This window comes from Phalacrocorax carbo, chromosome 14, assembly GCF_963921805.1.
Source record: "Phalacrocorax carbo chromosome 14, bPhaCar2.1, whole genome shotgun sequence".
In the NCBI taxonomy this organism is placed as follows: Eukaryota; Metazoa; Chordata; class Aves; order Suliformes; family Phalacrocoracidae; genus Phalacrocorax; species Phalacrocorax carbo.
In genome coordinates, this window is record NC_087526.1 from 11,795,490 (window position 1) to 11,811,611 (window position 16,122).

Genomic DNA, 16,122 nt, shown 5'->3' on the forward strand with positions numbered 1-16,122 from the left:
CTGTACTGGGAAATAATTTGCTACTTCCAAGTCAAACACAGATACACACATGCCTGACAGTATTAACTAACCAATTTCTCGCAGATTAAAGGATCTGAAAGGCTTTCCCTTAATGGATCGTTTTTATGAATAGGTTATTTATGTCCCTGTACTCTAAGAGTTCTGGCAGCTTTCACAATGAATGCATGGAAAGAGGCAGCACAACTTTAAAATGAGATTTCTTTTTAAACAAAGAGATTCTGATTGTATTTATTACACAGTTCAAGAGAAACTAAAATACAAACACACTATAAGTTCAGCTAACAAGAGCATTCAAATAGGTATAAAGCTGTTAGGAACAGACTGGGAAATTTATCTTAATCCCTCTTCCCTCCAACAAAACCAAACCCCAATATCCATGATTTCTACTTAGGAATAAGCAAGCCAGCCTGCAGATAGCTAGATGTAGATGTTGATGTAGTGGCCTCCTATTTCAGGTAACAGCCACACAGTGCTCCTTGCTAACTGGTTCTTAGCCGTAGAAGCACTTCTATATTTCGGGTAATGAGTATGCTACTATTTCCATAGTTGCAATTCTGTTAAAGCATTAACCCCCTCCCCTTTAGGTAACCTGCAGAAAGCCAGAGTTGGTAGATAAAACAACCACCATCCTCATTTACTAAAATGCAAGATCTGCAGTACCTATCCAGGGCAGTGGCAACGCTTTTCTTTCCCCTGCAGATCACAGACAGGAACACAGGTCCATAGTGGAAACTCATAGCACATTATTGTTCTTTGTTATTTGCATGGGAAATTTTTGTAATGTTTCTTTGTACTCAGAACTCAAAGCAACTTTAGAGTGCTTGACTCTCCCATGCTTTGTTCTGTCCTCCTAGTATTGCCTTTATGTAGCTCAAAAAAAAAAGAAGAAAAAGAAAACACTGAATTTAAAGCAGAACTCTAAGCTGGATTTTAAGCAGGGCAACTTGGTGTCAGCATTCTGGTTAAGAGAAGCAGGGAGCCTGGAGCAGGGAAGCAGTGAGAGGTTAAATCAAACCCGTACTGGGATCCATCTGTATCACCCACCAAAAGCAAGAGCAAGCAGGGAACGCGGCTGTTGTCAAAACTGATGGTTCCTGTAAACGTGCTGTTCAATTCCTGTTAGAGAACACTCAGCACAACACTGCTACCGTATCTGGGCTCACAAAGCATTTGTGAATTGAGGACGGGAGTCTACGTATGCAAAAAGGAGCGCAGACTTGCAGCCCTGCCAGAGAATCCTTTCCTTCAAAGCTGCTCCGAACCCTGGGTGCGCCTAAAATAGCAGGTTCTCCTCCCATTGACTCATTCGTGATCAAACAAACCAAGATGTGAGCTGGCATCAGGAAGCTCGAGTTGCCCTACAGAGGCTCTGTGGCTATGTCACCACCTATCTCTTTCCAGTCCTGTCTAGCCATATTTAAATTAATACTAGATTGTCCCTGGGCCTGGAGAGCCAGAGCCTGAAGGAACATAAGTGAATATGTCTCTTGCCATATAGTCATGCTACACTGCCAACTTGCCACCCCATGGATCTTAAGATACCGCATCTCCTCAGGCTGAGACCATATTTAACTTCAGGAAGAATTTGACAAAGAAGAGATACAGCAGACTACAGTAGGTAAGGCTAGGAGGGAGTTTGCAAATGCAACGAACTACAGTTGCGTTGAAATGGAGCACACGGTTAGGGCTTGGCTAGCTCACAGGGGGTTTGTCAACAGTATGGCTAGGCAGTGCAGTTTGATAGATGACCAACGCAGCACTCTGAGTCTCCTGCCTCAGAGCAGCTTTTCTCCAACACGCAGTACCTGGTCTTCCCAAGTTTCCAAGAACATCCCATTAGCACAGGCATTAAGTTCTGCACCTTCCAGAATCAAATTGTTCCCTTACCCTTGCAGTCACTGCAGTCCCCACCACAGCCTCAATTCCCTGCAATGTACCTTCTTTCAAGGGTGGGAATAGAAAGGAAAATGCATGGGTGGGGAATAAGAAAGAGGTAGTGACGCTGGGGAAATGAAAGCTTTCATCTACAGCAGTCTGGAATCTGATGAGTTATTACCTAAAGAATTAAAGAATATGACAAAGACATTGTTATTAAGCCATAAAATGCAGCTATGTATTTCAGACTAGATGACAACAGAGATGAATACAAAGCTGTGTAGTGTGGCATCCTTGATCCATTTGATCCCTCTGCCTTCAAAAAATACAACACAAACTGGTATCCAAAGTAGCAAACCCATGCTCCACCTTCCACAGGGACTTTACTACAAATCCTTGCCAGCATGGAGGACCTGGGACAACAGCCCTCTCTACCCATCAGAAATTACAGAAGTCACTTTAATGATGACTGACACATTAATCACGTCAAATGAAGTCCTGGATATGTGAACTCCTCTTTGCCTGTACAAAATCTATGGGAGAACCCTGCCCCTTCTACTCTTACAAGTTCCTTCTCTCTTGTCCCTGAAAGGTAAAGCATGGCAATGCCAGAAAACCATTTAGTATAGTTAGTTGCCTTTGATGTCATCGCTGAGGAAGCATGATTATAGCTGATTTTGTCTTTTGAGGCTCATCAGTCATGGCTTTATCGTTTCTTTTTGGTTTCCTTCTTGGGTTTCTTGCTTATCTGTGGAGCAGCTGCCTTTGGCTTCTTCACTGTTTCCGAGTTCTTAGGCTCAAAACTGTCCGAGTCCTACAAGAATCAATTAAAAAACAGTCAGTAATGTTTTTTTTACTATTTGCTGACAGCTCACTTAGAGAACTTGAGTATAAGCCAAAGGAAGCAAATGCTGGGTATCTCTGTTGGAACACATCTCTATCAAATTGAGTCCACATTTAATGAGACTTGAGCGGCACCATCTCTGCTTCTTTTGCATGTGCTTTTTGATGAGTGTGAGTTTATGCACAGAAACAGCTTGTTACCAGAGAAGCCGTTAAAAGCTTAAGTGTCTAAAACAGGCTTTGGAGGAGAAAACCAAAATAATCTTTAAAGGCAAGAAGAAATCAACACTAAATGAAAATTATTCAAATTAGGAAAAGGAGAAGATAGCATATAAGCACCAGCGGGTGTAGAAACACTCAGCAGGTATTTCTGCCAAATGTTAATCATTATCATGGGCAAGACAAAAAATATTCCCCAAAACAGTAGTAAGAAGGTAAAGTTCAGAGCCTCTAAACCAAGCCCAAAATCCAGGGAGGGAACTGCAAGCAAAGCTTTCTTTACCTGGACTAACAAGGAGTGCTTAGATATCCTGCTTGCTTCCTTCAGGGGAGATGACAGATAATATTTCAGCCATGGGAAATAAAGTCTAGTTATCTTGGAAAAACACAAGGGAACAGCGCCAGTCTCATCTGAGAAAGCACACACATGCAGATTGCCTCCTTTCATTAAATGCATTTGAGTATAAATATTGCTTTAGCATCTTGGTTTCTATCAGTCAGAGTGTGCCAACTGGAAAAGGACATATAAAAAATGGCTGAGCAAGACGTGCTAGTTTCAAGCTTCCAAGACAGCACTCCAGATAATGGAGGGGGAGGCGAGCATCCGACAGTATCCTTTTAATCAAGGAGCTTCATTCAAACGTCTCCCAAGTTACTGGGCTATTACAGCTCACATCTGTGTGGCTTTCCAAGGAAGGAGACTTGGCTGGCTTTCCAAAGGCTGTAATCGGTGCATGGGGAGCTGGCAGGCTCTGGAGAAATGGAGCAACATGCAGTTATTACTCAGGGATGCAGCGTGCTGCTGCCATAAAGGGAACACTGCTGCCTTCTAACGTTCAAACCAAGGTAGACTTCAAAGATTGAAGCCTCCAAGACAGAGAAGCTCCTCAATATCCTACCCAGACTCAAGCACCATTCCCAAGATCTGGAGGGGTAGCCTCTGGTGTTTATGGCCTTGTAAATTACACATGTGGACAGTAAATCAAGAGGACAGTATACATATGGAGAAAATGAAAAGTAGAGCATGCAAACATCAAAGCCCGCTTGCAATCTTAAACAGTAACAGGTCCTTGAGCTTTACCATTTTAATTGGGGGCCTGGTCTTCAGTTTCCCACTTCAAACTAAAGCTTTCTAGAATCAGCCTACTCAGTATTTCTCAAAAATTTATCAGGGGAAACCATGGACTCTGACAGACGGGTGCTGGTGGCTGCAGGATAACAGTGCAAGACTTCCAATGCCACTGCATTATGACAGGCAGCTGCCTGCCTCATCTCCCTGCAGGGAGATGCAGCTCCTGCAGCAGGAGGGAGCATGCGCCCATGCTGGGGTAGCGTCACTAATCCAGTACACCAGTGCAACTTCACATCACACCAACAGTTAAAGGTGAAGGAGTTGGGTCATGAACTGTATCCTTCACACTGTACCTCACCCTCAGGCACTCCCTTCCCCGGATAGGCTGAAAATTTCCATGCTTCCTCTGCACAAGAGGGAGTAAATGTGGCAATAAAGATAGCCTGAAAACAAAACTTCCCATGACTAAAAACACACCATACACATTTAGACAAAATCTGTATCAAACCACCAAACTTCCAGCCTGATCACCAGCACTGAAAGACCTGTCCCCAGCACCCCAGGCATTACCAAGCACAAGGAGCTCTCCGATCAGAAAAGCGAGGCAGATGCAGGTCATCCCACTGTGGCTCATTCCAGAGGAACTGGAGTCCTGGAGCTCACCTCAACCTTTCACTTTAACCTTCTCCCATACTAACTGCATCAAAGGACCCTCCACTCACCAGCACAGGATTGGGTGTCAGGACTGAAAATTGCCTTCCTCACATTAGAATATACTAGAAATTTCACCTGTAACTTGTTTGCAATATTTGCACACAGACTAGAGCCCAAGGTCATTTTCTGAAAGGCAGGTCCTGCACAGGGGATGCCCTGCCTAGCAATTAATAGAGCAAATCAGCAGCAGGATGACAATAGGGGGTTGGGACTAAAGCCTTCTTGCACGCACTCAGGAACAGTCTGTGCATTTAGCACACCTTGCTAGTGGTTCAGGTCACTTTTTTCACTGATATTCAGACACCCTGGCTCAGGTATTTGTTCCTGACTTTCCCATCTGGGGGTAAATCACAAGACAAAAGCTAGAGGTGGGAAAGCTAGAAGGAAGGAAAGCGAATGAACAATGAAACTGTCATCAGTCCCAGGGGCAGACCACTGTGTCTCCATTAGCTACTGAGAGTTCCCTCCCATCCTATTTTCTCTGACTCTGCCCATCTATATCAATATTAAAGAGCACTGCTTACTGTCTTATGGGACTTTGAAACTGGCAGGATTATGGCTAGCACACAGATAAGCTGGAAAATAGCTCCAAAGAAGAGTCCGTAGCGTAGCACATTCTCCATGAATGTGGGCTCAGGTATTTCAGGTGGGGAGAAATCCAACTCAGCAGCCATCCTGAGTGCACACTTCTTCTCCTCTAATGCTCTCAAGAAGACTGGTTACTACAAGGAGTGGGGAAAAAAAGAGCAATTATTTGCATCATGCTTTCTGGTATTCACGTATCAAAAAATGACAGACTACCTCATGCAGGATTTTCAAAGACACTCTTGGTCTATAGACCCAATAACAAAGAGGAAAATAAAACTTGCGTTTTATTTGGATGCTTGTCTTTTACCACCTGCCTAAGAAAAGAGTCCTCAAGCACTAGTGTTAGTCCATTTGCAAGTGAGGGTAAGACAAATTATAAACAAGATCCACAAAACAATAAGGGAAAAACTTAATATGCAAGAATATACTTCTCCCTGAAGTCAATCATGCATGCAAGGTGACTATTATTCATTTTCACTTACATTATACATGTGGTCACAGCCTTGTTGTTTTAGATGGCGTACAAAACCAACTACTACTTAACTAAACCACACAGAAAGCAGATCTGTTGAAGACGGAGGAAAGAGTCATGTGTTTGAAGTTAAGACTGGCTTTAGTGGCTGGTTACACTAAGCCCTATATACCTTGTGACAGTCACACAGGTAGGTTGCGGCAGAGCTAAATATTGATCTCCTGGGTCCCAAGCGAGTTTCTCAGCCACGAGACCATCCTTTCTTCCTTCCTTTATCTTTTGCTAATGGAGTTGTCAATTCATTCTATGAATGACTAATGGCTTTCTACAATAACAGAGAGCTCTCCTGCCAGAATTGCTGAGGTACGCCACAGAAAGTCCCAAAAGGGAAATTCAATTAGTCTGAGACGCCACCAGAACTCAGTTGTGATTACCGTCTTACTCAGTTTTCCTGACCTGTATGATGCCAGTGTGTACTTATTGAATCAGCTCTACTTCTTGATACTTACAATTAATTCTCTATATTACTAAAACTTGGGTGTGAGATTGTGCTGCAGGCAGACTGCAGCTGAATGGTAGTAACCTGCCTCCTAGAAATTATCTCCAAGGCAGGCTCTGTGTTTCTCAGGCTAGCAGGAGATTTCTACAATCTGCAGATGTGACCCAGTTCAGAAAGATGGTAAACTTAGGCTACAATTTGAGTAAAATTAGAGTTGATAAATTTGAGAATCAACCAACAACTCAATGCTGTTGCATAGGAGGAAAATGTAATTTGGGAACATACTAAAAGGGGTGGGATATAAATTACAAGAAATAATTATTTTGTTTTAATTCAGCTTAAGTATGGGATATTATTTTGAATTTTAGAAGACAGGAAAAAATTCCCAACTGGACAGACTGCCAGCCACTGGAACACAGAGACTGTGGAATCCCTGTTACTGGTAACTCAGAAGCACAGATCAGATAAGCATTCACCTGGGATGGGGTGTGAGTATATATAATCCTGCCTTTGAAACAGGAGATAAGAATAGGTGACCTCTTGCCGTCCTTTCCAGGTCTGTACTTCAGTGAAAGAAATTTTTTCAAATTCTGATTAAAATTTAATAAGCAAGGGCTGCATGGGACCTGCACATGAAGCCAGAATACACGCTGGGCCACTCAGGCTCAGCAAGTCCCAATGCAGACCCAAAAGCCGCACCGGACATACAACGGTGCCAACAAAGCATGCAGGGAAGTGGCTCATCCCTAACTGCTTTTAACTTTTAAAATGCCCTCTCCCCCAGTCCACTAAGGCAGCAGTTCCTAAGCAAGAAACAGAATCATGGGAAACTTCACCACTGAGTTGCATTTTATTTTGACATTATTTACTGGGATATCTTTTGAAAACATTATCTTTGCCCACCCCTTCCTCAAACAGAGCAGGAAGGGATGTAACTTCATTCCTCACCCAGAGTTTTCTCAGGACAAACTCCTACTGGTAATCCCAACTCATACATCTGAAACACAACCCACAAAAATAAACCAGAAAAGGAAACTGATGCCATTAAAACAAAAAATCTCCATCCTCATCTTCAACAAGTCTCCCCTCCCTTCCCCTTTTCTATTAGTAATTTTCTAACAAATTTCAGGCAACATGACCAGCATCAAGAGCTCTTACACAGGCTGGTAGCAGCTGCCACTACCATTTTAAGCACTACCCCATGAAATATGCTCAGAGAAGACCTGACATCACGCTCCAACTAGTCATAGTAGAGCGTCCTTGCTTGCACAATAGCCACAGCAGGCAATCCACATTTGGGCTCCACTATCAGTGGAGCTGAACTAATATTAGCAAAATTCTTCCCTGTTTTAAAAAAATCCTGTGGTTAACACAACACCCAAACCCACGCATATGAGGCGGCTAAACCTTACGCAAACGAGCAGGCCAAAGTTGAACACTGGGCAGCCAGGGTGCAGTGGCAGGCACGCCGCCTTCTGCGCCAAAGGCAACACTCGCAAAGTGAGTTTTCTCACCGAGAGCACTACCTCCTCACGCTTTGCCTTGCAGCTAATCCAGCAGGTGCCTGGATGATAATGGAGTCTTCCTCCCTGTTCCCGAGAAGCTAACAGTTTCACCACTTCTTCCTTGGCTAACATCTCTTCTTCTCCACAGGTTATGAACCACCTTCTTCCTCAGACTGCCTCACCTATTAACATAGCTACACTTACAATAATTGTTTTTAAATTGCATTTAAAGATCAATACTCTTATTTCCGACCCTGAGAGGAAGCTTCCCTCTTCCAGCTTGCTCACTTGGTCTAACAGCAGCTCCCACCTCTCCCCACAAGCCCGGCCATCTCACTGGAACCTAACAGCAGAAATAGGTTGCAAACAGCCTCACCGCACTACAGGAAATTATTTTGACTATCTGTTTAAAAACATTCAGTCTTTCCTCTGTTAGGGTTTTACAGCAAGCTAGCTGCCCCACTCAAAAGGACTTGGTCCTGTAGCAAAGCCAGAGCTGTGCCACAGAGCCAGTGAGTGACTACTCAGGGCTGTGGGCTCATGCTTTTGCTCAGTGACACCACTGGAAGACGATGCAGCTGCCCCCCTGGGCGCAGGATCAGGCCCTGTGATCAATAACAAAAATCGGTCAAGGGAGGTGATTGCCCCACTCTGCTCTGTGCTGGTGCTGCTTCACCTTGAGCGCTGGGTGCAGTGTTGGGCACCACAGTACATTCAGGATATAAAGCTACTGGAGAGTGTCCAGAGAAGGGACACGAAGTTGGTGAAGGGTTTAGAGGAGAAACTGTACGAGGGAGCAGCTAAAGCCACTTGGTCTGTTCAGCCTGGAGAAGAGGAGGCTGAGGGCAGCCCTCATCGTGGTCTGCAGCGTCCTCCCAAGGGGAGGAGGAGGGGCAGGTGCTGATCTCTTCTCTCTGGTGACCAATGTCAGGACCCGAGGGAATGGCAGGGAGATGTGCCAGGGGAGGTTTAGGTTGGATATTAGGAAAAGGTTCTTCCCCCAGAGGGTGGTGGAGCTCTGGCACAGGCTCCCCAGGGAGGCATCACAGCACCAGCCTGGCGATATTCAAGAAGCACTTGGACAATGCCCTCAGAGACATGGTGTGAATTTGGGGTTGTCCTGTGCAGGGACAGGAGTTGATGACCCTTGAAGATCCCTTCCAGGTCCCTTCAGGGTCAGGGCTATAAACCAGCCATTTCAACAGAGCTAGGGCAGACTCAAACCCTTCTTTACACTGTCCTGCATTTCCCAGCTGGCATCTTAAGGACTAGTGCTATATGAGTAATTAGAGTACAACAAAGCCACAGAGGCACCTCAAGTAATGTATGTTAGCTTCTTCTTGGGGGTAAATAAAGAGCAACTGTATCAGCACAGTACACGAAACCTTCTGTCAAAGGATGAGGCAAAAGAAAAGCTCACACTGGATTTCTGAAATGACTCAGCAGGTGTTTGGACCGGCCAGGCCATACCGGCTTCAGGGGGAGTTGCCCGTGCCTGGCGCCGCTGGCAGCCGGACCGCCGGCGGGCCTGCAGGCGCAGGGCCCGACGGCGGGCAGCCGGCTCTGCCGGACGTGCCAGGGGCCACCAGACGAAGCGGCAGCGCGGCCTCAGAGCAGGGGCCGCCTGGGCCCTCCTCCCTTCCCGGGAGAGCGGCCCCGCCCTGCCCTGCCCTGCCCTGCCCCGCCCCGTCCCTCCCCTCCCCGCCGCCGGCGGCAAGAGCGGGCCCTCCCGGGGCCGGCCAGCCTCCCCGCAACCGGGGCTCTCCCGCCCGCCTCTCAGGGGCGGAGCGATGCTGAAGCCACCGCTCCGCTCCGCCCCTCCAGCAGGGACCCTCCCGGCAGACCCCCGACCCCACCGGCTCCCCTCGGGGCCACCTGCCCCGCTCACCGCTCCGCTCCGCTCCGCTCCGCCCGGCCTCGCCGCCCCGGAAGTGATCCCGCACGGCAGGAAGTGCAACCCGCCCCGCCCCTAGCAACCGCCTGGTGCGCCGCGTTGCTAAGGGCGGCCTGCGGGGGTTTGCGGAGCCTTTCCGCCTCAGGGTTAATGCATTCACCCCCTAAATCATAGAATCATGGAATGGTTTGGGTTGGAAGGGACCTTCAGAGGCCATCTAGTCCAACCCCCTGCAGTAACCAGGGACATCTTCAACTAGATCAGGTTGCTCAGAGCCCTGTCCAACCTGGCCTTGGATGTCTCTAGGGATGGGGCCTCCAAAACCTCTCTGGGTAACCCATTCCAGCGCTTCACCACCCTCATTGTAAAAATTTTTCCCTTATATCCATTCTAAATCTACCCTCCTTTAGTTTAAAACCATTACCCTTTGTCCTGTCACAGCAGGCCTTGCTAAAGAGGCTGCCCCCATCCTTCATGTAGTTCCCCTTTATGTACTAGAAGGCCACAATAAGGTCTCCCCGCAGCCGCTGCCTTCTCCAGGCTGAACAACCCCAACTCTCTCACCCTGTCTTCACAGGAGAGGTGCTCCAGCCCTCGGATCATTTTTGTGGCCTCCTCTGGACTTACTCCAACAATTCCATGTACTTCTTGTGCTGGGGCCTCCAGAGCTGGAGGCAGCGCTGCAGGGGGGGTCTCACCAGAGCGGAGCAGAGGGGCAGAATCCCCTCCCTCGACCTGCTGGCCACAATCAGTGTGAGCGTTTTAATCCCCACATGGGTAGCATGGCCTTTCAGTCCTGGCAGGTTTCTCTATCCGCGAGGATTTGACCTGCTCCCTTGAAGTGCTTTGGCAGCAACAATTAAGATGTGCATGTCTGGCTTTACTCTTGCTAGGCATTTTTTTTTTTTTTAGTTTTTAATGTTCCAATTTAGTATCCAGCTCTGAAACGGAGATGCCTCGATAAGATGACCTACAAAGGCTTGTGCTGTTTTGCTTGTTTGTAGCATTTAAAGAATCTGATTTGTTTTGCCCTTTTCTTAACCCTAAAATATCAGTAGTGCCAGGTTGGTTTTGCTACGGAGCTTTCTTATCATAGAGCCTAAATACTTTGGGGAAAACCTAATTGGTTACTTTATCTACTGAGGGAGTAAGGTATGGCATTTGTAATAAAAGGATTTTCTAGGCTGTTATCAAGCATTTGAATTGAATGGGTATTAATGAAAACAATTTCAAAGGTTTTGAGCAATTGGATTAAAACCCTTTCATCTTGCTTAATGCAGAAGACTTTACAGACAACTGGAGAATGTGCACGGCTGTGAGCTGCAGAGGCCAGAGACACTTGCAAAAAGACATTCTTCTAGCATAAAAATATTAAGAAAAATACTACTCTTAAATACCTAGCTGAACTTCCACTGCCTCCGGTGAGTGGCTGTACTAGCTCAGGCATAAACCCAGAGCTCAGGAATAGGTTCTGCCCTTTCAGCTCCCGAACACTGACTATTTAGGACACAAAAATGCTGAGGACAGAGAAATAATTCTTGTGAATGTCAGGAGGGATCATATCAGTATTAAATGGTCAGAATAAATTCTTCCCAGTACTAGCAGTACACTGAATTTGGTGGGGCTGCTGTCACTGCACACCTTCCCATGGGCTCCAGTCCTCGCGGTTTGAAGTTTGCAGGCAAAGAGGAAAACCCACACTTAGATTGCATCCAGTACTGTACACTTTCTTCCTTTCTCCTCCTTCTCCCCAACAGAAATGGCACTACTTATTCCAAGTAGAAGTAGGCAGGTGGGGGACCGCTAGTCCCCCCCGAGCCCATCAAACACTTTCACAGCAAACCCAGGCTCTGCACAGGAAATGCTCGGCCTTTGAACTGCAAGCAGGTGGTGCCATTAGCCCACTGTGGCTGCATGCCTCTCACCAGCACCGCGCCCACCCATCCATTTCAGCTGATAGTGAAATGGTAAAAAAGGAAGCTATTTCTAAAAAAAGGGGAAGATTTTTCCAAAGCTTAAGAGACATGAGTGGGTTTCAAAGCTAAAATTGATTCAACAAGAGGAAATGGCAATTTTGTCAGCACCCACTTCTAAGCAGAGACAGCTCAGGCATGAAGTCTTTCTCCAAATCCGAATCATCCTTAGCTTTTTAGTTCTTTCTATGCTATGTCTTTGGTTTGCATGGCAGTATTTCCTGCATGTCTTTGCAGTGAGACCTGTTAATTACCATTTATTGTACATGTGCCGTATCCTTGTACAAAAATGTCTTCTCATCCTCAGCTTGCATATTATTATTCAACCAGGAAAAAATTAGTAATAACTGCTTTCATTTTTCAGTCCTTACTGGAACCATGGCCTGCCTCGCTCCTCACGTGTGGTAACACACCTCATTCAAATTCTGCTTTTAATCAGAAGCTGTCTAAGCACTTTCCCAAGGTAAGCAGTAATTACAGGGTTTGGGTTCTGATGGGAAACCAAGTCACAGAAAATACACAGTCCGACACCCAGCCTGCCTTGACGGGAAGGGATGTTGTTGGGGTAGTCACTAGAGCCCTCTGCGCAGAGGGCGGGTGCTTACAGCCCCTTTCTTACACTGCCTCTCCATCCCAGAGTGGGAAGGTCTCAGTGCTTCCAAAGGTCAGGAGTAGGGTCCTCAAGTGGGGCACCAGCACCCACTAATTGGCAGCTGAAGGACCTTGGTAAGCCTGGTCACCATGAGCCGGTGGCAGGGTTAGGACTGAAGCCAGCTCTCCCTGTTCGTTGATTCTGGCTGTAACGGGCTTTGTATCTTTCTAGCCAAGGCTCCTTTCCAAACTGAAATGAAAGTGGTAAGACCAAAGATGAGCTCCTTAATTACTGAGATTCACTGCTGGCATCTGAGCTCCATCTGCCAGGGTTGGAAGAGGAAGGAGGTGGTATTCAGATAGCCAGAAATTCAGGAACCAGTAACTCTCAAGCCTACAGCTGAGCATAACATGCTGACATCTGGCTGAAACTCTTGGCAGTTCACTTAGGTGATACTGAAACGCTCCAGCAGCTCTGCTAGGAAATAAAAAGAGCCAGACAGGTACGGGCTCTATAAATGGATCTCATCCGCAGAGCTCATCAAGCTGCCTGACAGATACACATCTTGCAGGCTGGTGCCATTTGTTCTCCTGTAGTCTCGGTGATAAGTTAATGTCTGAAGATTAAGCAGGCTTTTCAAGCAGGCTTTTAACTCTATGAGACAGTCTTTTCTGATAGCACTTCCTTGCACATTTTGAATTACTGAATTATTTTATTTTTAATCTGATCCCTTGCTTCAGACTCATCCTCACAGTGCAAACTGTGCTCTCATCCAGAGCGACTCCTTCCTTGAGATTATTTTGATAAATGTTTGTATTCAGCTTCCTACCAATCTAAATTCCTCAAGGGAAAATTCTCCCCAGGAAATCTATTGATGTTCAAAGGACTGATCTGGAGGATCTGAAGATCCAAATCCTGGCACTTTATCCTCCCAAGGTGGAGAAACCAAGTCTCTTATGATTTTGTAATGGCAAGTCTCACCACACCTGCTGGGTTTAAGTTTTGGGTCCTCTGCTTCTTCGTTAGAAGAAACTGGCCACACAGGCCATATCTTGTCTTTCTCATCTTGTTTTGGTTTGCTTGCCTGCCACAGAAATGACTGCATTTCTGCAAAGAACTTAGGAATGAAAAGTTACTGTGCACGCACCAGTAAAGGACAATGTAATTAAATGATTGATGATCAACTTACATATAACGTGCCTCAGTTCTGCCACTTGGGATAAGACATTTGAACCAAAATGTGGCCCTCCTACCTCTAAGGTGGCAAACCTAGGCAAAAAATACAACTTCTAATCTTAGGCAGTTCTGTTTAATTTAGCATTAGGGCATTTGCGATAAGCAAGTTACCACCACGTCTCTCAAGTAAAAGGAAACCAGAGAGGACAGCAGTGAGGGGCTCTCAGGAGCACTGGGGACTGGAGAAGCTGGGGACCAACAGCCACCATCTCTGCCATCTTGGAGAAGTGCAGAAAAGCTTTTGATAGCTGAGAACATGGGATGGGATTTTTTTGCCATCTGAGGAGTTACTTCTTACTGTCATTAGTTTCAACCTCACAAGGTGAGCAGGACCATTTCACATGCTGCTCAGCTTATCTGAAGCTGGATGTTGTGCAGCTGGAATAGACAGGAGCAATTTTTTAAAGCACGGCATGGAGACTGGAGGAGGTAAAGCTAAGAGGAAATCAATAGCTGGGAAATTGCTGCAGGATCCTAACACTGTGTCCTTTATCAGCAAAGGGTTGGCACTGAAATAAAACTAGCTGTCATGTGCTTCACCCAAGGACCCTAGGGAGGTTGGGTCTGCATGGATCCAGCAGTTCCAGCTGCAGAAGGTACCTGTGGCAGCTCGTACCTGACCGTAGACTCCAGTGGGCTTGTACTGGTGCTGGCTTGGGTTTAGAGGGCAAATAGACAGTTACCCGCCGTGCGTTGCTAACCCGAAGTGATGATCTGTGGGAGGTAATTTGAGTGTTACATTCCTCATATTTTGGGAGCCTGTGGATGCTGACAACACTAGCTGCGGTAGGGAGGAGAGGTGGGGAGAAACTGGGAAGGTTCTAGGGACAGATCAAGAGATATTCTAAAGAGAAAAAGCTGTTCATTTTGCAAAACAAGTTTGTCGTGTGTTGTGCCAAGTTATTCTTGATACTACCCCTAAAATGAAGTTCCCATGAGGACTGTTGTCACACATCTAGTACATTTAGACTTGGAATGCCACTGATATAGGCACAGAGCAGCTCTCAGGCTCTCAGGAGTACAGAGCTGCAGCCAGAGCCACCCTCCTGCGCATGCAGGGGGACCAGCCCTATCTGCGTGACTACCGTATCGAAAAAAATGACCACAAGAACAAAGACTGTGGTCACCAGCTCAGATATACACTGCAACACAGACAGATGCAAAACTGGCTCCAAACAACACTGTATCTTATCACAGTCTGTAGCATCTTTGTCCAGAGATGTTAGCAGCCAGACGTTAGCATCGTGGGACTTATGCCAAGGCTGCACTGCCAGCAGCAGTGGGGATCACAGCCATTTCTGCGGCAGGGGAAGTAGCCTTGCTAGCCAGAGGGAGAGCTTAAGGAGCCTGGTGAAGGAGCTCCATGACTGACCCTTCTGGGTCCTGGGAAGATATGAAGGTTTTGACTAAAGCTGGGACAGGATATCCTGGAGACAGAAAAGCTGCTCTATTCATGCTATTTCAGAACTCCTAAGCTGTACACACCCGACAGAGCCTGGAGGGTTTGTAGAAATTTCTGCTGCCTCCCAAATTAATCAGAAGCCATAAAGAGAGCTTGTTGTTTTGTGAGTCTTGCTGGGTCCAGCTGTGCACAACATGAACCCAACCCAGGCTGAGCAAGGAAACCCCTAGGATGATGGAGCTTTGAAAGCAGCTCACTTGAGATATGAATGCAGATCGCAGCCCTCCTAATCCAAGCTGGGCAGCAGGCGGCTACAAACAAGTCAATTACAGACTGATTCCTCTTGATCTGAGAGATATTGCCTGGTATCTTACAGCAGCTCTGTGTAAGGCAATGGGTCAGGTATAGACAGAATTAGCTCAAAACCATGCTACAGGGTAATACCTTGAAACAGCATTGGCTCTCGACTGGTTTAACATGGTCTGATTCATCTGTTCAGCCAGCGTAGCACCAAGACAGTGGACAAAAAATAAGTCATGCTGAAAAATTTGTGCAACCAGCCTCACACATGAGAGAACACGAACAGATTGTTTCAAAAAAGCAAACAAAAATCCCTTTCCAGTTGGCAGAGATGGTGCACAGCTGTGCACCAGTACAGGGATTTTGGAAAACCTCCTCTGCACTACCCAGAAATCCCCTTTTCCAGTGTTCACGAGTAGATGATACATGTGATATACCTGCCTGATTTGCACGGCAGCTCCTCTCCCCATGAACAGGCTGGTGCCATTTCTCTTTACAACTGGAGGAAAGCAGTAGTTCTTGCTTCTCTTCATGTTGTTGTTCTGTTTCTGGGTTACACTAGAAGGCCTCTGGTCAGCTGCTCAGTTCAGGGTCAGCTTGAACTCCTGCTTTGGTCGATTCAATCCTTTTTCATGATTTCTCTGTGAAGTGTCCTGGTCCTGATTTGATACCAAAGTAAGCCCTTGGAGCACTTAAAGCAGAGAGAGCCCAAAGGCGTCAGTGCACATCTGTCTAGGCATAGAGCAACTGTTGTTTAACTCCACGGAGTCATTTGGCATGCTGAGCTCACTCAAGCCTCTGAGTGTTGTGTTACTGCTTACTGAGAGCCCATGGTTTGGAAGGAGGATATTGCTTCACTAAGAAGTGAGCCATGATCACAGTGCCGATTTCTCACCTTAGCAAGAAGCAAAGGGCCA

At 46.4% G+C, this 16,122-nt stretch overlaps 1 protein-coding gene across 1 annotated transcript; it reads right to left on the bottom strand.

Moving 5' to 3' along the window:
* Nucleotides 1-217: 217 nt before the first annotated feature.
* On the bottom strand, nt 218-10,288 carry MANBAL (mannosidase beta like). The gene is made up of 3 exons (XM_064465745.1): nt 10,267-10,288; nt 5,269-5,466; nt 218-2,710 (listed from the first exon to the last, which is right to left on the bottom strand). The coding sequence occupies exons 2-3, from the start codon at nt 5,416-5,418 to the stop codon at nt 2,603-2,605; spliced, it is 258 nt and encodes an 85-aa protein (XP_064321815.1). The 5' UTR covers nt 5,419-5,466; nt 10,267-10,288; the 3' UTR covers nt 218-2,602.
* Between the last annotated feature and the right edge of the window lie 5,834 nt (nt 10,289-16,122).

Excerpts from the sequence above, each read along its gene's own strand:
- MANBAL (XM_064465745.1), bottom strand. The coding sequence starts at position 5,418 with ATGGCTGCTGAGTTGGATTTCTCCCCACCTGAAATACCTGAGCCCACA. Across the intron at positions 2,711-5,268 it reads TTTCAAAGTCCCATAAGACA|GACTCGGACAGTTTTGAGCC; the intron begins GTAAGCAGTGCT and ends TGATTCTTGTAG.